This window comes from Myxine glutinosa, chromosome 1 (genome assembly GCF_964187855.1).
Source record: "Myxine glutinosa chromosome 1, kmMyxGlut1.1, whole genome shotgun sequence".
NCBI lineage: Eukaryota > Metazoa > Chordata > Myxini > Myxiniformes > Myxinidae > Myxine > Myxine glutinosa.
This window is the reverse complement of record NC_136261.1, coordinates 39,959,907-39,985,778: the sequence shown is the minus strand read 5'-3', so window position 1 is coordinate 39,985,778 and position 25,872 is coordinate 39,959,907. Positions and strand designations below refer to the sequence as shown.

General features: G+C 47.6%; 1 protein-coding gene across 1 annotated transcript in view; it reads right to left on the bottom strand.

The window, feature by feature from the left end:
- PAH (phenylalanine hydroxylase) overlaps positions 1–25,872 on the bottom strand; it is a 264,258-nt gene that overhangs the window by 87,631 nt on the left and 150,755 nt on the right. Inside the window, exon 8 of the mRNA XM_068109782.2 lies at positions 90–159. Within this exon, the coding sequence (XP_067965883.1) occupies positions 90–159 (70 nt within the window). The remainder of the gene's footprint in view (positions 1–89; positions 160–25,872) is intronic.

Genomic DNA, 25,872 nt, shown 5'->3' with positions numbered 1-25,872 from the left:
TTGTTTTACTCGCGATATATTCAGCCCATGTGTCAATAGACAGAGAGAAATGTCTGTGTTTAAAGGCAGGATTTGTATTCCAGACGTACCTGGGAAAACGTGGCGAAGTTCGGATCCGCAAAGAGGGGCACGTGACCCAGCAGCTCGTGGCACACGTCCCTGGGGGGAACGAACAGGAAGGGGAATTGAAACGGTCAAGCAGGCTCGGAATGGCACGTCAAACCTGAAGAGACCACATTTGATGGACAATTTGCTGTACATCACGTGATACATCAATCTGTTCCCTCATCTCAAAACAGTTTGGCATTTCATGACGCCTGTTGAATGGACCTCGAAGATGCATTGCTTTCTTCCTATAAGCAATTATACATACAGTTAAAAAAATGGACTCACTTAAATTGCTAATTTATTTACTTGCGAAAATCGAAGATTTTTCAAGTATATTGGTTGTTATTGTGCGTTATTCTGTCTGCTTGTCTGTCTGTCTGTTTGTTTGTATGTCAATCGCCTACAGGTCACAATATGTTCTTTACAAAACTTCACGAAATGGTATAGATGGTAATAAAGAAGAAGCCTATTGATTTTGAGGTCAAAAGATCAACATAGGCCAAAGGTCAACAACTTTGTCAAACTCCTAAAATCCTCAATTTTCATCCGATTGACTTGAAATTTGAAGATAATTGACATATCAGGTCACTGAATACAACCACAAATTATTTTTAAGTTGCACATCGGCCAAAAGGTCAACATAGGTCAAATTTCTAAAATCGTCAATTTTCATCTGATTCACTTGAAATTTAATGAGAATTCGAAGTTAAATTAGGGAATCTTAGCTTTAACCGAAAGTTGAAGTCAAATGTTAACGAGATGGTGGCATTCTGTGATTGCTGATGGTTCCTTCAAAGCCAACTCGTAATATTAGCCAATTGGTAGCACTTTAAATTCTGCCTCAGGATGAAAATTAATGTTTTTGGGGTTTTTCAATTAAAAGGATAAATAATGGAAAAATTAATTATTTGAAAGTTGAAAAAAGATTCTATAATTGAAAATTGGGGAAAACAAAAAAAACTTGAAAATGAAATAATTGAAGATTGGAAAACATAATAATTGAAAATTTTGAAAATTGGAAAAATAAATAATTAAAATTATTAAATTATTTAAAAAAACAAGTTGAAAATTAAAAAAATTAAATATATATAATAAATAATTGAAAATTTGGGGAAATCTATATAATAATAGCGTAAGGACTCGACTTTGTTATCCCTTTTACGCCGCACCCAGTGACCCGATGCCCACGGCACTAATGGATTTATGATCTACGAACCGCGCTCTTTGTTTATCACGTTCAGCCATACTCGAAAAATCGGAATTAGCCGACGTTGGGGCCCAAAAGCATCCGATTAACTGCGGATACGACGCCATTTAACGACGCCATCGTATTGGCGTCTGCTGGGTGAAGGCGAAGCGAGCCGTCCGCTGATTGGACAGTCGAGTAGTGTGAACATGGGTGGTGTGAACCAAATGGTCTTTTTATTCCCTTGAACATTTTAAATTAGGATATATAAGGAAACGTCTTTATCATCATTTTAATAAAGTTAAATGGAGTGACGTTGCGATACTCGGGGTGCGTTGCATAAATCCTCGTAACTCAGAGAGGTGTAGCAGGTGGCGAGACGTAAGGAAGCTTAAAGATAACGAGCTGAAAACAGACGAACGATATGTCAATCTCTTTCTACACCGAACGGAAATAAAAGTATGAGAGCAGGAAGGCATGGCCTGAGCACTTCGAGCAGAGAGGACTGATTGGACTTAACTTAAAGAGAAAAAATTGGAGCTTAACGGAAGAAGAAGATCCCATGAGCGCTCCCCTATGCCATCCATAATGGTACACTCTATCCATACACCACATCCTCCCTTCCGTGGATGTTCCACGGGTTTCGGCTAGTATTAAATAATTGTAGATTGTGGAAAGATTAAATAATTGCAAATCGAAAAATTAAACAATTAACAAAATAATGGAAGAAAAAAAAATTCTTCAAAAAGCGGGACCGACCACTTACTTAATGCCTCCCTCCAGGAATCATAACAACTCTCCTATATCGTGGACATATTTTAAACCGACACAATTAATATCAATGTTGGATTGACGTCACCATTTTTGAAATGATATGAATTCACGAAGGTGGATCAGCTGGTGGTTTGACTTTTAAATGCTTGACGGAATTATCGTTTCTCAGGCGTTTTGTTCCAGATTTTTTGCGCTTTGGTCCTTTTACAATGATTTAACAATTTAACGGAACAATTGAATCACTGTTAATTTATCTACTTCTAGGTCAGTCTAAGGACTCACTGATCTACATTGGGAACTATATGGTATTCATAGAATACTTACCCTGCGTAGTCAACTTGTTGTGAGCCAACTCTTCTGTTTTTGAACATTTTTTTTGTCTTTGATCCGATATGGCTGCCAGACCACGTGAGTGATGACATCATCGATTTATATTATCTATATAATTGTTGCATACATCACGCTCAATACATTTCAAAATGAAAAGACTAAGCGTTATCCCTGTTGAATTATGACGTCATAATTATGACACCAATGACGTCATCGTTAACAACACCTATTCCCCATATGGAGTTATTTACAATGAGCCATGTTTCAAAAAAATTCGTGCAGCGGTTTGAGATATAGAGGTGCAACATTTTTAGGTTTTTCCAAGATGGCGCCTGTACTACATGACCAATGACGTCATGATTATCATTAAAATATTCTAAAGGAGGAGGCGCTCCTATGGTGAAAATTACGTGTCCATCGGACCAACGGTTGCCGAGAAAATGAATTTTTAAAATTCAGACACGTACTGCACACGGCACACATACGTATGTAACTGAATGCTTAATCCCGCTTTTCGCTTGGCGAGCGCAGGGTAATAACGGATGTGCACGGTGTTGCATCTGTTCACATCGGTTCCGTTGCAGGCAACGTTGCGCGTCAGTCGCCGGTACGTAATCTGGTTATTGAGACGGAAGGAACAAAGTGCAGACGCCAGGCAATGCCATCGCTAAGTGCTGGAAAAAAATGTGACGCCAATTTCGCCTGCACCAGACCCCATAGCTGCACCCTCGAGCTGTGCCTCTTCCTGCAGCAGATGATGATCATGACGTGACAACAATGGATGCGTGTCCTTCACTGCAGGAACACATTGATTGACGATGCCATGCCCCTGCTCCGATGCAATGTGTTCGATATGATTGTGTATAACGAATTGAAAATTATTTACACTAACTAAACTTCACTACACCTGCTGAGACCTCCTTGTGCTGCAGTTTGTCGTCGTCCATCGGTTAAAGATAAAGTAGTAAGTTATGAATTTAGTGAATATTTCTGCAACTTTATCGCTGAAACGTTAGGTTTGAACTTTTCTCTGCTTGCTGAGTTCAGTTGTGTTCCATTTCCATATTATATTTGTGAAATAGCGGAATTTTCAATTTGCCAGATTCCATTTCCTGCCCTCCTTCCCTATACTTCTCATCCTCATCTCCTCATACTACCTCATATGTTGTCTTTTCTAAACGCTAGGAACTGGATAAACAACGCCCCATACCATCCTCCTGAAATTACAAACTCTATTTTCCTTAACCTATTGTCATTCCATTTTTCTCAAATTAACTTGACCAAGCCAGACTCTATCAGATCTTGGGAGCTAAGCAGACCTGACCCAGTAAGGACTTGGATGGAAGACCTCCAATTGAGGTCAAATGGATAGAAATATTGATTGAAATGGTCAAATGGAAGACCTCCAAATATTGTAGGCCAAATGGATAAAAAGAGAGAGAGTCATGCTCATCTTTTAGATATCTAGATATGGATATACATTTGTCTGTTCATGACATCAAGCACAGGTTAGGTCTATTGAAGGACAACAGCAGAACGATCATATTCGATGTAATGTCCTATTTACGTATAGGTTGGCGGTCCTTTGGTCTAAAGAAAGGGTATCCCTGTTCCTTTGGATTAGGACGTTACGCTGGATGTCACACAGCATTTATATTCTCTACAAGGGTCTAGGCTAAGGTAGGAGGTAATCATCAAAGGCAACTAGGTTTACAGACTACTAAGGGGTATGCTGTTAGGAAGGGGTTGATTTACAAAAAGAGTAAACACAAAAATGAGGAACAATGGCCCAGGGAGGAATAGAATGGGAAAGAATTAGCTTGTATAAAACAGATCATGGATCTGCATAAGTGAGCACATTAGGTAGTGATGGCCAGCAAATTAAAAAAAATAGCACCACAAAGCGGGCGTAACCCCTCAGCCTATGCATGGTGGAAACCAATTTCAAAATGGCTGCCGTGGCGGCCATAATGAAAATCGCAGCGCACCCATTTTCGAAAGGAACCTTCCTCTACTCAACCCCAACAAACACTGCAAAAATGTATTTAATCGGACAATCCGTTCTGCTTGAAATTGACGGAAACCAATTTCAAGATGGCTGCCGTGGCGGCCATATTGAAAATTGCAGCGTAACCTTTTTCGAAAGGAACCTTCCTCTACTCAACCCCAATACACACTGCAAAAATGGATTTAATCGGTCAAGCCGTTCTGCTCGAAATTGACAGAAACCAAAAGTTGACGGACGCCCGGATGGCTGCCGTGGCGGCCATATTGAAAATTGCAGCGCGCCCATTTTCGAAAGGAACCTTCTTCTACTCAACCCCAACACACACTGCAAAAATGGATTTAATCTGACAAGCCGTTCTCCTTGAAATTGCTGGAAACCAAAAGTTGGCGGACGTCCGGACGCCCGGACGACGCCCGTGGCGACAATACCCTTTAGCCCAATTTGGGCTGAGGGGTGAAAAACTGAAATGAGGATGAAAAAACATGTACATTGAGGTTATTTCACATTTGGGAAAACAAGGGGACTAATGAATGCATGTGGACAACTAGTTTGCACTTGAAGTGATGACAGATGAGAGTTTCTTGAGAAATGTATGTGACGTGAAAGGGCAGAAGGTGTATGGGGAGCGAGGATGGAAGAGGGCATGAGGAGCAAGGCCAGTTATAAACATGTATAAAATAACGCCCCCCCCCCCCCTTCAACCTGACACTGGTTGAATAATGAGAATCCTTGGGAATCTGCCTTCTGTTCAGATACCAATGGGGTGGAGGACCTTGTTTTGGAGTGTCTCAAAAGGACCATGGTGTGGGAAGCAAGAGCACCACCCCAGAGCAAGGAGCTGTGTTCTATACACCGTGATGAGCACAGTGCGAGTTGTTAGGGTTAGGGTTAGCTCTATAGATGCCTTTGATGCTAGATTGGAGATATGATCCTACCATAAATGGTTACAGCACATACATGAGGCCAAGAAGTTCGAGGGACTGCATTTCTTCCAGTGGCTCTCCAGGGAAGTGTATTGGATAGTTTGACTGCTGATCTTTGTGGAGAGAGAAAGAGTGTGTGCGGTTGTGTGCGAGTGTGCGCGAGTGTGTGACATGCTGGGGTTCAACCTCATGGTCCAACTATCCGACCAGCGGTTTATCTTGACCTGGCAAAAGCCTTCAGCAGCATTTAGCTGTTCACAAGTGTCGATGTATCATTGTACATGTGATGCAGTCATCGGCAAAATGATAAAATTGGTTTTCATCAGATAGAATATATATATATATATATATATATATATATATATATATATATATATATATATATATATATATATATATATCAGTCACTATGCGACCTTCATATCATCAGTGGAGAACCGCCAGCAAGGTGTCCCATACAGCTGCTGCTGCACCTTGCTGGGAGCGATACGCACCGCCTGCCACGCGGTGACGTTATCTCTGGTATCCACTCATCATATGGAGTCGACCTGGTTGCGGTTGGGAGTTACTAATAATGGTATCTGTAATCTGGTTCTCCAACCTAATGAGCGGACAACATGACGTCATCGCCATGCACGTCCGCCTTGCCTGCAAAGTTCCAGAGGAACCATCTAGCAGTGCGTCATTACGGATTATAAATACAGATACTGTCACAAGTGCATGCAAAACTCACAGTTACCGACCTGGTTTCGCCCTTGTTGGGGCTTCATCAGGGCAACATAGTGAGGCTTTCCATACACTTGTAACTCTGTGACCCTTTCGGTTTTTATATCAGTCACTATGCGACCTTCATATCATCAGTGGAGAACCGCCAGCAAGGTGTCCCATACAGCTGCTGCTGCACCTTGCTGGGAGCGATACGCACCGCCTGCCACGCGGTGACGTTATCTCTGGTATGCACTCATCATATGGAGTCGACCTGGTTGCGGTTGGGAGTTGTATGACACAAGGTGCAGCAGCAGCTGTATGGGACACCTTGCTGGCAGTTCTCCACTGATGATATGAAGGTCGCATAGTGACTGATATAAAACCGAAAGGGTCACAGAGTTACAAGTGTATGGAAAGCCTCACTGCGTTGCCCTGATGAAGCCCCAACAAGGGCGAAACCAGGTCGGTAACTGTGAGTTTTGCATGCACTTGTGACAGTATCTGTATTTATAATCCGTAATGACGCACTGCTAGATGGTTCCTCTGGAACTTTGCAGGCAAGGCGGACGTGCATGGCGATGATGTCATGTTGTCCGCTCATTAGGTTGGAGAACCAGATTACAGATACCATTATATATATATATATATATATATATATATATATAAAACACAGTTTGTGTGTGTGTGTGTGTGTGTGTGTGTGTGTATGTTACCGATAGACTCCTAAACGGAGAAGGCTCACGTGCTTGATATTTGGCATAGACATGGTCAATGAGCCTGGGAAGAACATGGCCTACCTAAAAATATTTGAAGAGATGTAAAAAAAATAATCATATTTATCTTAGCGCATTTCAGCGAGGAACATTATACACGGAATCTCAGCCGGTGCCGGAGCAGCTCGCTGATTCACTCAGAGCGATCACGTGATGTTCCATCCTCACTGTCAGACCTCCCCCCCTCCCCTCACCCACACGGCAATGCCGGGTACTTCTGCTAGTATATATATACGTGGGGGTTCAGACCCCCCCCCCCCGTTGTGTTCTATTATTGCCTGACCAATTACCAAAAAATAACTAATTTGTATGTGTTGCTTTGCAAACTTTATCCATTATATTTCCTGTTAAAGAGTTAAGTTACTGTGATGGCATGTTCTCTTACTGTCGAAATATTCCTTTGGAAGCTTGTTATAAGAAGTTATATGTTTTGTAAGTTCAGGCCCTGATGATATAATCCCTCACTCTGTGAAGACCAACCTATCTTTTCCAGTCCCCGTTGAAAACTGAGTTAGATCACTTTCATGTTTGACATTTTTACGACTTGCTGAACTTTCCCCCAAAAATCAGGTTTCTAGAAAGTAGTCAACATGTTGTTTGACCCTTGAATGACCTTGGAGACGACTCTGTCTTTCCTTTGTCTCGAGAGCTAAAACCACACCCCAATATTCCCTTTATAAAATGAAAGCTTGACCGAATTATTTCAGAGCATCTTGTTGGAATTTTGGTCCTTGTGGGCCTCCATTTTAAGCGTTTTGCTCTCCACCAAGCTTGTGTGTTTGACGAATCAAATAAATATATCAGTTGTTCCTTTTCTCTGTCATGAGTCTTGAGTCCTAAGTCAACGGATCCCATTATATATATATATATATATATATATATATATATATATATATATATATATATATATATATATATATATATATATATATATATTGTTGCGGATATGAGGACTGTATTTTTTTTTTTATTGCGTGCTTTATTATTATTATTGTTTATTCTGCGCCTCCTGCCTCCGGAGTTGTGTAAAGGTCAAAGGGCGTCCCATAATTAGTCCAAAAGCATACACGTCAGCCAATCATAGAATACCCCTGTTCGATAGTTATATCTTATTATGTGTCTTAGGGTAAGGCTGTGTCTCCCATTAACTTAAATACTCCATTGTACCAAGTGAAATAAGAATAGGTCCCCTTTCAGTTCGTTTCGATGGCCAACTGCATTTTGGGTGGTTTTCTCTTCAACCGCCATTGACCACGAGGCAGGGTCGGAGAAGAAAGGCGTGTCTCCACCTCGTCATAGAGGGGTGGATTATCAGCACCCCCACTTATATATATATATATATATATATATATATATATATATATATATATATATATATATATATATATATATATATATATATATTATCAGCCAGCCCCACTCGACCAACCATGAGCCAGGGGTTTGGCTAGAGAGGGCGGAGGAAGAGCGATCGAGGAGGTTCGCAAAGGTTGAGGGGCGGGGCCTATATAACCCACGGCAGGGCGTTTCCCGAGGCAGATGAGCTTGGACGGAATGAGCTACGACAAGAGCAGAGTGTGTGGTTTTTTTGGTCAGAGCTGGGTTGGTCGTCAGTGGGGGTCAGTGTTTGCGTAGAGTGGAGGGGTTGCGTTGAGTTGTCGGTGGTGAGGAAGAGTTGGACTAAGCACCAGAGAAAGAGTCCTGGAGTTAGTGAGAGAGGGAGAGAGAACCCGTCATGCCAGACCCCCCACCAGCAGCGTTGGCTTGGCTCCACCAAGCAGCTCCGACCCGCTACCCCGCGCACACGACAGGATCGGTGGCATCGGCGGCCGTCGGGGTCCAGCCCGACGTCCCGTGCGGGATCAAACTCCAGCCAGCTCCGTGCATTCCTCCAGCCACCCACCTCCTGTCATTCCTGCCTACAATTCCCATCCATTTGCGTACGTGAGTTTGTTCTGTTCGTGCTGTCCTGGGTAGTAACAATAAGTGTGTATAAGCTAAAGATTTCACTGTGTCACCTGCGTCTCATGTCCCTGTAAATAAACGTGACTGCTTTCTTCTTGCTTATATGTGTGTAAATAATAAACCCAGTTACGCTTCTGTACGTCTTCTTCCTCTTTGCATTCGGTCGCTTTAGAGTTTTCCCGATTGAATAGCGGTGGCGTGATCCGGCCAAAGTTTGGGGTAAATCGGGTTTTAGTCAGGGAAGCACTGTTCGGTCGCGGAGCCTCCGCTCGGCAAATATAACATCTTTAACCGCGTCTGTAACAATTGGGTGTCGGGGAGTGAGATACGAGGCCCGAAGCGCGCTTAACGCGCTCAAAATTACAAGCAGCTGGAAATTGTTTTGTTTTTAAAGGAAAACTCGAATTTTGAAATCGCGCCATGGCTGGTCAAGGCGACGGGATGCCGGTGGGAGAGAAAGAGATAGACGGAGTAGAATCGACCCAGGACCTCGGGGAAATGTATGTGGAGGAAAGGGAGGAGGCGAAAAATGGCAATGTGGTTGCAGAGGTTTCAGACGCACAAAATGGCGTCCTCGCGCACGTGGGTGTAGCGGCACCAAATTTAGCAGCGCCGCTGGTGGATTTGAACCTTTTTATGATACAAATGAAGGCCCTTATGGACAAGAATAGTGAAGAAATGGAAAACAGAATGATGGGGGCCTTTATGGGACAAATGGGAGACCAAATTGGAGGTTTGAAAAACAGTATGGGGGCAATGAGGGACGAAGCAAGGGCTGATAGTGAGCGATTGGGGGGCGAAATGGGGGGCAAAATGGGAGAAATGGGGGAACGGCTAGAAGCTAAATTTGAGGGGTTAGACAACGGCATAAAAGAGGTAAAGAATGGGTTAACGGGGGTGGAAAATAGAATGGCTGCCCAGGAGAATCAGTTAGAGGGGGTGAAAAATGGGTTAATGGGGTTAGAAAATAGGATGGAAGACAAATTGCGGGAAATAGGGGAGCAATCCGCCCGGGAAATCGAACAGATGGGGAACCAGATGGAGGAGATGAAAGAGGAGATACGACGAGGTGTAAGTGAGGAGGTCTCGGGGGTACGCGAGGAGGTAAAGGGAGGCGAAAAGCATATAGAGAAAGAGGTGAGGAATAATACGGCTAAGTTACAAGGGGGAATAGAAGATCTGACGGAGGAGGTGGAACAGCTGACAGAGGGACAAACGGAGTTAGTGGAGCAGGTTCAAAGGAACACTGCGGTACTAGGAGGTTTAAAAGCGACACAAAACGACATAAAAAAGGACTTGATAGCGACACAGAGGCAATGTCAGATGGTACGTGAGGGACTGACAACGAGGTTGGACGAGGTGACAGAGGTAATGGAAACGAAGGACCGAGAGGTGAGGACGCACATAGAGACGGTCAAGGTAGCCTTAGAGGACGAACTTGAGGAGACGCACCGGGAAATAAAAGAGGTGAAGCAAAAATTAGAGGAAGTGGAAGAAGAGGTGAGTGAAATTAAGAAGAGACGGACAGAAACTAAGAGAGAAATACAGGAGGAGGTGATGGAATATGTGCAAGGTCGGTGCTCAACTCATAATGATATGCTCGCTAACCAAATAAAGAGTTTGCAGGTGGCAAAGGAGGTGCGGAGACGAGGTGCCAAGGTGAGTGGCGATATACGTGGAAATGTACATGATGTGAGGGGAGCTTCAGTCGGCTTGGGGGTTGATGTGGACCCGGGTGTTCGTGAGAGGCCGTTGGTGAAGTGTGCGACAGGACTGGTGTGCGAAGGAAGAGGTGTGCGAGAATGTCCGACCATGGGGTGTGTGAGGAAAAAGTGCGCACCAAGGAGTGAGTGTGCTGTTGAGAGTGAGTCGGTCGTAGCGCGTGTGCAAGGGAGCACATGGAAGCGCGTAGTGAGAAGTGTTACAGAGGATGTAACGGAAGCATGCACGCCTGTGGTTAGTGTTACGGAGGAAGTAACGAAAGAGTGTGCGCAAGAGGATGCGCGAGAAAGGTGTGTAACGGACGTGTGCATGGGGAAAGAGTGCGCTGTCAAGAGTGAGGGAGAATGCACGCCTGTGGTGAGTGTTACAGAGGATGTAACGGGAGAGTGTGTGCAAGAGTGTGCGCAAGAAAGGTGTGTAACGGATGGGTGCATGAGGAAAGAGTGCGCTGTCGAGAGTAAGGGTGAGTGCGCTGTCCAGAGTGGTGGTGAAAGTAATGAGAGTGACACGGAGCGTGAGTTGGTTGTGACAGGTGAGCGAGGATGTACACCTGGAATGGAAGGATGCACACCTGGAATGGTAGAGCGTGTGTGGGAATGCACACTTGAGTTGGTCGTGAGGCACGTGGTTGGGTGTGTGAGTGAGAGCACACCTGTGATTGTCACGGAGGACGTGACCGAGGAGGGGGCGCGAAGAGGTGTGTTGGTGAGGTGTGCGAGCGACGAATGTGTGCAAAGGTGTTCGGTGGTCAGGTGTGTGACCAAGTCTGGGAGCGGAATGAGTGTACCTGGGTGTGTAAGAGAAGGTGCGATGACGAGGAGCATGGGAACAGCTGGGTGTATGAGCAAGGAAGGGGTAGCGTATGCGTGTAAGCATGCAGGTGAGGCATCGACGGTAACTGGGTTAGCGGTTAGAACGACATTTAGCCGAATCGGGCCCTCGGTGCGCGTCGGGCAGCTTCGCGTGCCGCGAGAACCAGCGGGGATCTGAATCACGGCGGGTTCGAAAGGACCGCCGTACGCGATCCACGCTGGGCCTCGCTTTGAACGGCCGCGTCCGTGCTCCACTAGGCGGAGTGGGCAGCCCGATAGGAAGGGTCGTCATGGCGACCACTTTTTATTGAGACGTTCCGGCAGGTCGAGATCGGGCAATTGGATGGCTCCGCGCCGAGGTGGTGCATGGGATCTCGGCACGGGTAAGCCCCCGTCCCTGCACCGAGTGCCGGACGCATCCAGCCGCCGGCACCAAAGAACCCGCATTCATTGCTCGGCTTTACGAAGCCGGGCTGTAGACGTGAATTGGCGCACCGAGAGGATCTAATAAGTAGACGGGTGATGAGGTTAGTGTTTTGGACCCAAAATTAGAAAAAGGCGAAATTTGATGATTGGTACGGTGATTGGCAGATGATTGGCAAAATTTTTGATTGGCTGAAATTTGGTGAGCAAAATTGATAGTGGGACCTCCCCGATGTGGTGGGATGGGCAATCCACCATCCCTCACAGCAGGGGGGCAAAGGAGCACTAGATTATGGGGTTGATGGCAGTGAAAACTAGCCCGGGAGGGTTAGGATATATCGTGTGTAGGGACCTAGAAGATGACCTTAGGTGACGTTAAGGTTAGGTAGTGACAATGATACCTGGAGTGGGGACGCAGGTAGATTAGTGTGGATGATAATGACGAGGGAGCGCAATAGTTTAAAGGGGCGACTGGGAAGCGCAAGTTTCAGGGGAGTAGTTAGCTTAGATGATGCCGTGTGTTTGAGGATTGAAGAGGTGTGATTGAACAGGTGTGATTGCACAGGTGTGCAACTCAACAGGTGTATGGAGCAGTGTTTGAGTGATGGTGATGGTGATGGTGATGTGTGTTGTGTTGACCAACTGGTCCAGGAAGAGGAGGAGGGTGCAGGTGGCACCAGGTGTGATTGCACAGGTGTGCAACAACAGGTGTATGGAGAATGGTTGTGTGGAATAAATGGTAGTGTGGAATATCTGGAGTATTGGAATGGATGGTCGTGGAGTGAGTATGATGGAAATTGTGGAGTGGAGTGGATGGTGCGAAGGTGTGAATGGGGGAAGAATGGACCCCCATCACGAATACCCGGGGCGGGTAGTGTAAGTGTTAGGTAGAGGGTATAGGTAAATTGTGGTTGGATATTGGTATCTGTGGTGCGGGTGGAAGAATGGTGATTTGGATGGGTGCATTAGTGTTGTGGAAATGGCTGGGCGTGTAGCCTGTTAGTGTGTGTAGTTGGTTTGGGCACTCCACCACTGTGAGGATGTCAGCCAGGTGAGGCCGCAGGTGGGCTCTGGGAGCCGGTAGTTGTGGATGGGGCCCGAGGATCCGGAGGACGGACCCGGGTAGCCCAGTGCCAGAAGGCACCAGAGGGGTGACAGAGCCAGGAGGGGCCTTCCCCAGTTAGATAGGTTAGGAGCAGGTAAGCTCGGGTGGCAACTGCAGTGGTGGAGGTGTGCAGGTGGGTAGACCTGCTGGGAGAGCTACACGTCACAGCCCAGAAATTGTGCAAGGGCACCGGGAGATGAATCGGGGGAGTGAGACCCCAAATTGAGAAGCACCACAGTTTGGTCAATGGGAATTGGTTTTTAGAACCCATAGTGTAAGTGGCCAATGGATTGGCAGGGAGAGACCCCGGGTAGTGTAAAGTGTGTTAAAGTCATTTAGAGGATAGTTAGGATGAAGAATCTCCTTGCACCATCTGCATCAACTCACCTGAGATGACGTACCTCCACACCACGCCAGGTTGGTTTAATTATTTTTATGTGCAAATGTTTTGGCTTGTGAGACGCATCATGACGTGGGTGTGACATTGTGCTTGATGTTCCATCTCTTCCTCCTTATGAGGGTTGATGACGAATTGGGTGATGGCAAATTTTGGATAGAGGGATTGTGGTGACGAATTTGGTATGGGAAATATGGGGAAGACGGGACTGTAGCGACGGATTGGTAAATGTGTAGATTTTTGTACATATGGGGTAAGGGCAAGGGTAGTGTAGGTGACAGGGGGGGGTGACGTACGGTAGGGACGAGCTTTCTCACTTCGCCCTCCGTGCGCATTTCGCCTTGCATTGCCTTATTGATGTGTACCCTTGTGACCTTACCTCTCGCTCATTTGTCTTCCCCCTTTTGTCTCCCACATGACCTGTGCACCATTAGGCGCCGAGGGGAGCGTGCGTGAGTCCTCCATTGTGCGCCCGGAATTCCCAGAACCAGCTGTCTGCATCGATGCACCACATTATGGACCACATGTCTGTGGCCGAGCACCACTTATGGACCCCATGGGTTGGGGCATGGCCCCTCTGCTGGAACCGGCCATGAGGGCCCGAAATCTTGCTGGCGGACCTTGGCCACAGGGCACCGATGCCCCACAGGTGAACCACACGTAGTCGGCCCTGTGGGCCATAAATAAAATAAATAAAATGGACACGTTTGGGCAAGCTTTATTGCAAATAGGCCGTCAGTAAGAAAATGAAAGAAAGACAACAACCGGAAGACAATAATAATAACCAGCAGAGGGAGCCGAAGAGCAAGAGATCACCTGCAGGGTTAGGGATTGTTTGGTTATTTTTATTGTTGAACATTGATGAACAGTGATGACTGCACCGATTGGTGCTTGGGGGTGTATTGGTGCGTTTTTGGGTGCTTTCATGGTGCGTCGATGCAGAGCAGACTGTCTCCCCCCAGAAAGAACAATTACAGGTCCTGGGTTAGTCTTGTAAATAAAAGTAGTGTCAATTGTAAATAATGCTCCCCACCGTCAGTGTGTAGTTTGAAGACCATTCCGCAATTCGGTTAGCTGTGGGCATAAGTCTGTTAGGCAGGGTGCAATGGAGCAGCGGGACACATTTATTTATGTTTTAAAAACTGTCGCACTCAGGGTCAGGTTAAAAGTTGAGGGAACTACACCTACGTGTCACACTAAATAAAAGTTGTAGGCCCGGGACGTGCCTAAGAGGAGGAGGGTGCAGTGTTGCGGATATGAGGACTGTATTTTTTTTTTATTGTGTGCTTTATTATTATTATTGTTTATTCTGCGCCTGTTTATAGTCCAAATTGAGTACCAGTTCACTGGTAATTCCCTGTTTGTCGTTAAAGGCGGCAAAAAGGGTTGGCGTCAGGAAGGGCACCCGGCCGTAAAACATTGCTTCAAAAAGGGGACCAAAAAACAACAACAACCACGGTTCCCGAAAAAGGCCAACCCCCGCTTTGCTGGGAAAAATGGCCTCTAAAGGTGTTTTTTTTTTTTTTTTTTAATTCTGCGCCTCCTGCCTCCGGAGTTGTGTAAAGGTCAAAGGGCGTCCCATAATTAGTCCAAAAGCATACACGTCAGCCAATCATAGAATACCCCTGTTTGATAGTTATATCTTATTATGTGTCTTAGGGTAAGGCTGTGTCTCCCATTAACTTAAATACTCCATTGTACCAAGTGAAATAAGAATAGGTCCCCTTTCAGTTCGTTTCGATGGCCAACTGCATTTTGGGCGGTTTTCTCTTCAACCGCCATTGACCACGAGGCAGGTCGGAGAAGAAAGGCGTGTCTCCACCTCGTCATAGAGGGGAGGAGTGAGCCAGCCCCACTCGACCAACCATGAGCCAGGGGTTTGGCTAGAGAGGGCGGAGGAAGAGCGATCGAGGAGGTTCGCAAAGGTTGAGGGGCGGGGCCTATATAACCCACGGCAGGGCGTTTCCCGAGGCAGATGAGCTTGGGCGGAATGAGCTACGACAAGAGCGGAGTGTGTGTTTTTTTTGGTCAGAGCTGGGTTGGTCGTCAGTGGCGGTCAGTGTTTGCGTAGAGTGGAGGGGTTGCGTTGAGTTGTCGGTGGTGAGGAAGAGTTGGACTAAGCACCAGAGAAAGAGTCCTGGAGTTAGTGAGAGAGGGAGAGAGAACCCGTCACGCCAGACCCCCCACCAGCAGCGTTGGCTTGGCTCCACCAAGCAGCTCTGACCCGCTACCCCACGCACACGACAGGATCGGTGGCATCGGCGGCCGTCGAGGTCCAGCCCGACGTCCCGTGCGGGATCAAACTCCAGCCAGCTCTGTGCCTTCCTCCAGCCACCCACCTCCTGTCATTCCTGCCTGCAATTTCCATCCATTTGCGTACGTGAGTTTGTTCTGTTCGTGCTGTCCTGGGTAGTAACAATAAGTCTGTATAAGCTAAAGATTTCACTGTGTCACCTGCGTCTCATGTCCCTGTAAATAAACGTGACTGCTTTCTTCTTGCTTATATGTGTGTAAATAATAAACCCAGTTACGCTTCTGTACGTCTTCTTCCTCTTTGCATTCGGTCGCTTTAGAGTTTTCCCGATTGAATAGCGGTGGCGCGATCCGGCCAAAGTTTGGGGTAAATCGGGTTTTAGTCAGGGAAGCACTGTTCGGTCGCGGAGCCTCCGCTCGGCAAATATAACATCTTTAACCACGTCTGTAACAATATATATATATATATATATATATATATATATATATACAGACTTGGCATTTAATATGGAATATTTTTTGGTGGGGGTGAACTTACTTTTCAAGATGTCTTAGAACCAAAAGTTCATTGGAATTATGTGGAAATTATTCTACATTTTGTTAATGTGACCTTTAAAAGAAACAAAAACCACATTTGACATTCGAAGCAAATAAATTGATAGTTGAAAGTGATGTTAACTGATATCGAACTCAATTCATGGATGGTACTGTGTTAAACTTCTGTACGTTTTCCAGAAGTATCTCTTTATTTTGCACATTAGCCAAATTTTTTTTTAACAAAAACAAAAGTTAAATTACGACTGGGATTACGGACAGTAAAATTACAGTTCAGTACTTCGTGTAACCCCCACGAGCATTCAGGAGATCATGTACACGTTGAGGCATACTGTTCACGAGATTTGCCAAGGTTTAGACAGGAATCGCTTGCCATGCAGTGACAATAGCCTGCTGCAATTCACGCACAGAGGTGGGCTGCTGGTCCACGTTGTCGATTTGACGCGTTAATTCTGCCCACAAGTTCTCTGTCGGATTCATATCCGGGGACATGGCAGGCCACTCCATATGCTCTACACCTCGGTCAGCAAGAAAGTGTTGGATCATGCGAGCACGATGAGGCCGTGCATTGTCATCTTGGAAGACAAAGTTTCCTCGAAAGGCTGCACGAGCAAATGGAAGGAATGCTTCTTCCAGAATGGCCCTGCACTTGAACTGGTTCAGGTTTCCATTCAGAACAACCAGGTCAGTTTTGTCCCCTGAATGAAAAGCAGCCCAAACGGTCACCTCACCACCTACAACTTGGACTCTTGGCACTATATAATCTTTGTTGTAGGCTTCATGCACTTGTCTGCGCACTCGGACGCGGCCATCCTGACGATAGACCAGAAATCTAGACTCGTCACTGAAGATCACATGATTCCAGTGTCCCGGCTGCCTTTGACGGTGCTCTCTGGCTCACTGCAATCGGCGCTGGCAGTGTTGTCTGGTCAGGCGTGGCTTTCTCAGGGGACGCCTGGCACGATAGCCTGCTTGAACCAGTCGTTGGTTGACTAGCCTTCTGGATACAGGCACATTTGTCAGTTGCTGCCACTGAGCCCTAAGCCGATTAGCTGACTTGGTATGGCCATTGCAGACTAACCGGTGCAGCTGGTGATCATCTCTCCTCGTGGTTCTGCGTGGACGTCCTGGCCTCGGTATTGTAGTAGGGACACCCCTCTGAGCATTTCGTTTCAGGATCTTTGACACCTCACCTTGAGTGATGCCATACTGCTGAGCAATAGCACGCTGTTTCACGCCAGAATTTCGTAAAGCCACCACTCCATGACAAACAGCATTGTCAAGTTGACGGACCATCTCCAGAGGAAGCGGGAATAACTTTAGTAGACGTGCAGCAGTTGTTTTCCACTAATACAGAACGCAACAACCCTTATATACCTGATTGTGAAGCCAATCGTCAAATGTACCTGTCCTTACATTTTGTCACGCCACCTGTGATAAAAGCCTGTTATTGACTTCTTGCTGCGAAAGACAATCAGTGACATGGTTCTTTCAACAAAGACATCACTGAAGGGTAAAAGAAACTCACCAGATTGATATACTGAGTTCAGAAAGTAAACCCAAGTCAAGAAAAAAAAATATTCCACATTAAATGCCAAGTCTGTATATATATTGTTGTGGTTTTGGAATAAAGGTTAATTCCCCCTCTTAGTTAGTTGCACCCCAACATGAAGCCTCATGATAGTTCAGTTATTTCTTCATAAATGTAAGCGTAGTCCTTTCCTGTGTTTAGTTTTGCGTTGAGTAGTCCAGTGAGCTTCGGTGTTCTTTTGGCGCTTTGCTTTGGTGCTTTTTGTTTGGCGCTGAAATGCCACACGGTAGGCCTTCAACAAGTCTGGCAAGGCGGAAGGGACGCGCTGCAGGGGGAGTGGCCGGTAAGCAATGAGCCGCCAATCAGGGCTCGAGGGGAGTGGCTTACCACTGCGGCAGGAGGCGGGGCTTGGAACATTTGGGTAAAATCGGGAGGTGCCATATAAGGCCCTGCCCCGAGCCCATTTACCAGAACAGCAGCAGAACACGCATGAGTAAGATGCACGAGAACACACGAGAGGAGAGAGAGCTGTGAGAGTTAGTGGGCGGCAGAACGGGTGAGATCAATAACGAGAGACGAGGAGTGAAAGTCGCCCAGCCCTGAACAAGTCGAAGTGCTTGAATTGACTGTTGTAATAGCCTCGTGGTACACGAACTTGCCCCGTGCCCTGTACCCTGCGCTTTTCCGCTGTATTAATCGTGTGCTCGAGAGGACGACCCCTGCCGGGCCACACACGCACGATCTCCTCCTGCCTGCATTTCTTCTACATACGTGCCGTGACCGCCAGCGGGCTACACCACGAGCGAGCTGTCCGGGAGTGACCGGCAGCAAGGCGCGTTTGGCACGCGAACCTGCTCTTCTTCCATTTCCCCGTGTGAGTGATTGGGCCCGTGTCTAGGAAATAAGTAAGATTGATTAGCTCTGCTCTGTGTCCCCCTTGCCTTCATCCTGATTCATTGTACATAATAGTGTAAATAAATTCTGTTCTTCCTCTGATTTGACCGTCCTGTCCCTTCCATCCATTGGCTTCACATGGTACGAATAAAACCACTTGATTCGGGTTCCAATAAAAGTAACAGCACGAGTCACATGATATGCATACCGCTCGGGGGTACTCGATTAAGCATGGCTTGTGCGAGGCTCGATCCCCGCTTTCGTGGCAGCGTGGGTTAAAGGTATGTGCGAATTTGTCCCGATACCCTTTTTCACGTTTGCCCGGCAGTGGCAATTCGGTCTCGAGGACCTGAAGACCCCGGGGGAAAAAAGGGGCTTAATCCCCTCTTTGTAACAGGAACGGGCTTTCGGAGATCTGCAACAATTTGGTGTCAGGAGTGGGATTTGAACCCTAAAAAAAATTTTTGGGACAAATTGGCCACAGCAAATTGGTGTTTGGGAGTGTGAGATAATTGGACCTAGAGTGCGCTTCACGCACACGAAATTATGTGTGGATAAAATTTAGTTTTAAAATCAAATTTGAATTTGTACCATGGCTGGCCAAGGCGGTCAAATGCCGGTGGGAATAATAAAAGAAGAGAAACTGATGACCCAGGACTGGCAGGGACAGTTGGTAGTGGAAGCTGAAAAGGGTGCGGCAGTAGGTAAAGAAAATGGCGGCGCCTCACACGTGGCGGCGGCGGAAGCCAAACCCGTTGTGCAAGTGAGTTCCAAGATGCAGTTACTCATGACACAAATCTTAGCACAAACGAAAGAAATGAAGGAAGGGTTGGAAAACGAAATAAGGGAAATGAAAGAAAGGAGGTGTGAAAGGGAAAAGGTGAGTGGAAAAATGGACACCAATCTAATCGAATCAAGGTGTAACATGGAAGGGTTGGAAAGCACAATGGGTGGCCAAATGAAAGAATTGGGGGACAAACCCACCTGGGAAATGGGAAAAAGGAGAGAAGAGTCAAGAAGGGAAAAATGGAGGTGTGACATGGAAAAGATGAGGGAGGAATACAGAAGGGACATGGAAGAGGCAGGGGAGGAGATAGGGCGCATGTTGAGCGAGAAGTTTGCGGTGGCACGCGACGAGGTGAAGCGATACGAGGAACACATGGAGAGTCAGCTTAAGCAAAGGACAGCCATGTTGACCGGGGCTTTGAGGGTCGCGACGCGAGAGGAAGTGCTAGAGAAGCCGGCGATCGTCGAATTGGACAAATAAATTTTGGGGGCGCCGGCGAGGGTTGAGTTGGAAAAGAAAATTTCATGGGCGCCGGCGATCGTCGAGGTAAAATAAATAATTGGGGCCGAAGAGACGGTAGAATCGGGGAGCAAATCGCGGGAGAAAGAAATGGAATGCGCACAAAGTTCATATTTGCACCGTGATGCCGGGCTTGCTAACTCAATGGAAAGTTTGCAGGTGCAGCCGGGGAAGGAGGTCCCCGAGGTGAGTTGCAAAAATGGTGCGAATGTGTTTGGCGCGAACGGGTTTTCGGCACGCTTGGGACAGAGGCGAGACCCGGGCGTTTGCGATGGGCCCATTGTGCGGTGTACGAGGGCGACCGGTACGGAGTGTGAGAGAGTCTGAGTGTGTAACGTGTGAGTTCGGAGTGTGTGAGTACGGAGTGTGTAACGGAAAAGTGTGCGCCAGAGGGTTCAGGAAAAGAGTGTGTTACGGAGTATGTAATGGAAAAGTGTGCACCAGAGGGTACAGGAAAAGAGTGTGTTACGGAGTATGTAACGGAAAAGTGTGCACTGGAGGGTGCAGGAAAAGTGTGTGTTACAGAGTGTGTAACGGGAGAGTGTGCACCTGGGGGTGTGGAAAAAGAGTGTGCGAGGGCCAAGTGCACAGAAGAAAAGTGTGTACTGAAGTGTGTGAAAGGCATGAGTGCACCTAGGTGTGCAGGTACGAGTACAGAGTGTGAGAAAGAATGCACACCAGACTGTTTGCGGAAAGAGTGTGTAACGACATGTGTGGAAGGTGTGAGTGCACCTGGGTGGTGTGCACCTGAGTGTGTAAGAGAAGGGTGTGCACAGGAGAGTGTGATAATGGGATGTGTGGGAGGCACAGGGGTGCCTGGGTGCGCGAATGTGGAATGGGTCGCGAGTGGTGAGGACGCGGCTCAAGCATCGACACCGACCGGGGGGGGGGGGGGGGGTGGGGTGGGAGCGCCTAGCGGGACGGATAGAAGACATGAGCCCCGGGTGAGTTGTGTGCAGCAGGGACTGGAGGGAATCCGTACTGCGCCGGTCTCACAAGGACCGGCATGCACGACTCGTGCCTCTGGCCCCCGCACTGTATGATTGGTGCCGTGCCGTGGTGGCAAGGGTGATCGCCGGGTTCAAGGGGAGGTAGGAGTTTTCGGAGCCACGCACCCTGTCAGGTGAGGTGCTCCGACCGTGGCCGGCTAGGTCACCGTGCGTGGGACCGCGAGGCCTTGCGCAGCAATGGAGCTCTGAACCTGGGCCCATCCATCCCTTCCCCCCTTGGATCAAAAATGCCAGACGGACACCCCATACAGGCGACAAACCACTCGCATGGATCGCGTACATCCACATGAAGAGGCTCGTAGCATAGAGGACTGAGAGGAGTCCAACCCCCCCCCCCCCATGGGGGGATGGTAGTGTCACCATTCCCCACACGGGGCACATGAGCACTAGTTTAGAGGGATGGCAGGGTTAGGCACATGGGGGTGCCAGCAATGGTTGCCTCCATGGGGCACCGAAGCTAGCCGATGGAGGGCTAGGATAATGTTAGGGAACTAGCAGACAGTAGAGAATGAGATTTAAGTAGTGATACCTGTACTATAGCGGGGACGTAGGTAGCTTAGGTGGATGATAAAGAAAAGGATGTGCATAGTGTAAAGGGACGACGGGGAAGCACGAGTGTAAGGGGAAATGAGAAAGATAGATGATGCTGTGTGTTTGAAAATAAACGGAATTGTGTGGGTGAGAAAAAGTGGAATTGTGTTTGAGGTGTGTGAGCACAAAGGGTGTGCGAGATAAATGGTGTGCGAGATAAGTGAGTGGAAGTAATTGGTGTGGAATGAGTGGTGTGGAGTGCATGGTGCGAAGGAGTGAATGGGGGGAGGTGGAAGCCATTCGCGAAGCCCGGGGGGGGGGGGGGTAGTGTAAAGCCAGGTAGAGGGCATAGGTAAATTGTATGGATATTGACACCTGTGGTGCGGGTAGTAGAAAGGCAGTGTTTCGTTGGGTGCATGAGTCAGTGACATGGCTGGGCGTGTGGCTTAATTGGTGCGTATGGTTATTGGGGCACTCCGCCACTGGTAGTTTTTAGTCCAGGTGAGGCCGTAGGTAGGCTCTGGGAGCCGGTTAGAGTAGTTGTGAGTGGGGCCCGAGGATCCCAGGAGAGGACCCAGGTTGCCCGATGCCAAAGTGGGCACAGAGGGGGTAAGAGCCAGGGAAGGCCTTCCCCGATTAGGTAGTCACGAGGAGCAGGTAAGCTTGGGTGGGGGCTTCAGTGGCTGAGGTGTGCAGGTAGGTAGACCTGCTGGTAGGGCCACACGACCCAGCCCCGAAATTGTGCGAGGGCACAGAGTGAAAATTTGCGGGAGTGAGACCCAAATTCAGAGAGCACCACCGAGTGGGCAATGGGAATTCGGGTTCTTAGAATCACATAGTTTAAAGAGGCCGATTGGCAGGGTACGAGCCCGGGTAGGTTAAAAGTAAATGTCATTAGAGTAGTTAGGATGTCAGAAATCCCTTCGCACCATCCAGAGCCAGTCACCTAGGAGGACGAGCTCCACAACGAGGCTCTGTGAACTGTTTGGACGTAAGACGCATCATGACGTAATGTGACATTGTGTTTGTTCCATCCCTTCCTTCCTGGGAGGGATTGGGAGACGAATTTGGCTTAGAGGGGGATATGGGAGACAAGACGTAGAGACGGATTGTAAATACAAGGGGGGCTAGGGTAGTGTAGCCAACGGTGGGGGTACGGACGGATAGGGATGAGCCTGCTCTGCTCGCTCTTCTGCATCCCTCGCGCCGCACCGCCTTGTTTTCTATGTGCCACCGTGTGCTTTCCGCTTGCTTGTTGTGCCTTGTCTTCCCCTGCCCCAGGACCATTTTGGAGGCCGAACAGTGCAGCAACATCGACCTGTGCAGCATCCTTTCTGCACCTTGCTGCCCTGTCTTTGCTACATCTGTGCAGCCGAACTGTGCAGCACCTTGCTGCCAATCCTTTTGCTGCACACTTGTTGCACCAGTGCAGCCGACCTGTGCAGCACTTTGCTGCCAAACCTTTTGCTGCACCTCATCACACTAATGGACCACAAACCTTGTGGCCTTGCACCTCTGCCGTGCAGCGTCTTGTTGCAAAATCATCTTGCACTTCGGACCACTTGTTTGAGTGGCATTGATGCCACGCAGTCGGACCACGTGAGAACGGCCATGCTGGGCAAATAAAAGCATTTTTGTGCATTTTATTATTGTGTGCTAGGCATAAGAAGATGTGCAAGTTGAGATGACCCTGAAGTTTCAAATGGCCTGTAAGGTCAGGGGGCCAGCCAGTTTGTTAGACGCACTCGGAAGAAGCAAGAAACATGATGCAAGAAGCTAGCAGCAAGTGCCATTTATGAGTGTGTTTTTGCTGTGTTTTCTCTCCGCTCCAATCTTCTCTTCCAAAAAGAACAGGTCCTGGGTCATAGAATTGTAAATATACGTGCTTGTAAATATAAGAATGCTGCCCACCGGCTATGTGGTTAGTTTGAAAATTCCGGAAACACTCGGTTAGTTGTTGGTTGTGAAACTGTTAGGTAGCTGCTCAACGCAATAGGAGGGACATATTTAGTGTTAAAACTGTCGCACACATGGGTCAGAGTACATGCTAGGGGGAACCACACCAATGTGTCACATTTAAAAGTAAGGTTAATTGTGCATGTCCGGCTCCACCGGTCGTTCCATTGGTGGTTTCGACTCGGGCCGAGTCTGACGAGAGAGGGGTGTAGTGTTGTGGTTTTGGAATAAAGGTTAATTCCCGCTCTTAGTTAGTTGCACCACAACATGAAGCCTCGTGATAGTTCAGTTATGTCTTAGTAAATGTAAGCATAGTCCTTTCCTGTGTTTAGTTTTGTGTTGAGTAGGCCAGTGAGCTTAGGTGTTCTTTTGGCGCTTTGCTTTGGTGCTTTTGGTTTGGCGCTGAAATGCCATGCGGTAGGCCTTCAACAAGTCTGGCAAGGCCGAAGGGACGAGCTGCAGGGGGAGTGGCCGGTAAGCAATGAGCCGCCAATCAGGGCTCGAGGGGAGTGGCTTACCGCTGCGGCAGGAGGCGGGACTTGGAACATTCGGGTAAGATCGGGGAGGTGGCATATAAGGCCCTGCCCCGAGCGCATTAACCAGAACAGCAGCAGAACGCGATGAGTAAGAATGCACAAGAACGCATGAGAGGAGAGAGTTGTGAGAGTTAGTGGGCGGCAGAACGGGTGAGATCAAGAACGAGAGACGAGGAGTGAAAGTCGCCCAGCCCTGAACAAGTCGAAGTGCTTGAATTGACTGTTGTAATAGCCTCATGGTACACAAACTTGCCCCGTGCCCTGTACCCTGCGCTCTGCCGCTGTATTAATCGCGCGCTCGAGAGGACGGCCTGTGCCAGGCCACAGATGCGCGATCTCCTCCTGCCTGCATTTCTCCTACATACGTGTCGTGACCGCCAGAGGGCTACACCACGAGCGAGCTGTCCGGGAGCGACCGGCAGCAAGGCGCGTTTGGCGCGCGAATCTGCTCTTCTTCCATTTCCCCGTGTGAGTGATTGGGCCCGTGTCTGGGGATTAAGGAAGATTGATTAAGCTCTGCTCTGTGTCCCCCTTGCCTTCATCCTGATTCATTGTACATAATAGTGTAAATAAATTCTGTTCTTCCTCTGATTTGACCGTCTTGTCCCTTCCATCCATTGGCTTCGCATGGTACGAATAAAACCGCTTGAATCGGGTTCCAATAAAAGTAACAGCACCAGTCACGTGATACGCATACCGCTCGGGCGTACTCGATTAAGCATGGCTTGTGCGAGGCTCGATCCCCGCTTTCGTGGCAGAGTGGGTTAAAAGTACGTGCGAATTTGTCCTGATACTCTTTTTCACGTTTGCCCAGAAGTGGCGATTCAGTCTCACGGACCTGAAGACCCAGGGGAAAAAAAGGGGCTTAATCCCCCCTTTGTAACGGGAACAGGCTTCGGGAGATCCGCAACAATATATATATATATATATATATATATATATATATATATATATATATATATACATACAGACTTAGCATTTAATATGGAATATTTTTTTTTTCTTGACTTGGGTTTACTTTCTGAACTCAGTATATCAATCTGGTGAGTTTCTTTTACCCTTCGGTGATGTCTTTGTTGAAAGAACCATGTCACTGATTGTCTTTCGCAGCAATAAGTCAATAACAGGATAATATCACAGGTGGCGTGACAAAATGTAAGGACAGGTACATTTGATGATTAGCTTCACAATCGGGTATATAAAGGTTGTTGCGTTCTGCATTAGTGGAAAACAACTGCTGCACGTCTACAAAAGTTATTGCTGCTTCCTCTGGCGATGTTCCGTCAACTTGACAATGCTGTTTGTCATGGAGTGGTGGCTTTACGAAATTCTGGCATGAAACAGCATGCTATTGCTCAGCAGTATGGCATCACTCAAGGTCAGGTGTCAAAGATCCTGAAACGAAATGCTCAGAGGGGTGTCCCTACTCTAATACTGAGGCCAGGACGTCCACGCAGAACCACAAGGAGAGATGATCGCCAGCTGCACCGGTTAGTCTGCATTGGCCGTATCAAGTCAGCTAATCGGCTTAGGGCTGAGTGGCAGCAACTGACAAATGTGCCTGTATCCAGAAGGCTAGTCAACCAATGACTGGTTCAAGCAGGCTATCGTGCCAGGTGTCCCCTGAGAAAGCCACGCCTGACCAGACAACACAGCCAGCGCCGATTGCAGTGGGCCAGAGAGCACCGTCAATGGCAGCCAGGACACTGGAATCACGTGACCTTCAGTGACGATTCTAGATTTCTGGTCTATCGTCAAGATGGCCGCGTCCGAGTACGCAAACAAGTGATGAAGCCCACAACGAAGATTGTTTCGTGCCAAGAGTCCAAGCTGGAGGTGGTGGGGTGACCATTTGGGCTGCTTTTCATGCAGGGGGCAAAACTGACCTGGTTGTTCTGAATGGAAACCTGAACCAGTTCAAGTACAGGGTCATTCTGAAAGAAACATTGCTTCCATTTGCTCGTGCAGCCTTTCGAAGAAACTTTGTCTTTCAAGATGACAATGCACGGCCTCATCATGCTCGCATGATCCAACACTTTCTTGCTGACCGTGGTGTTGAGCATATG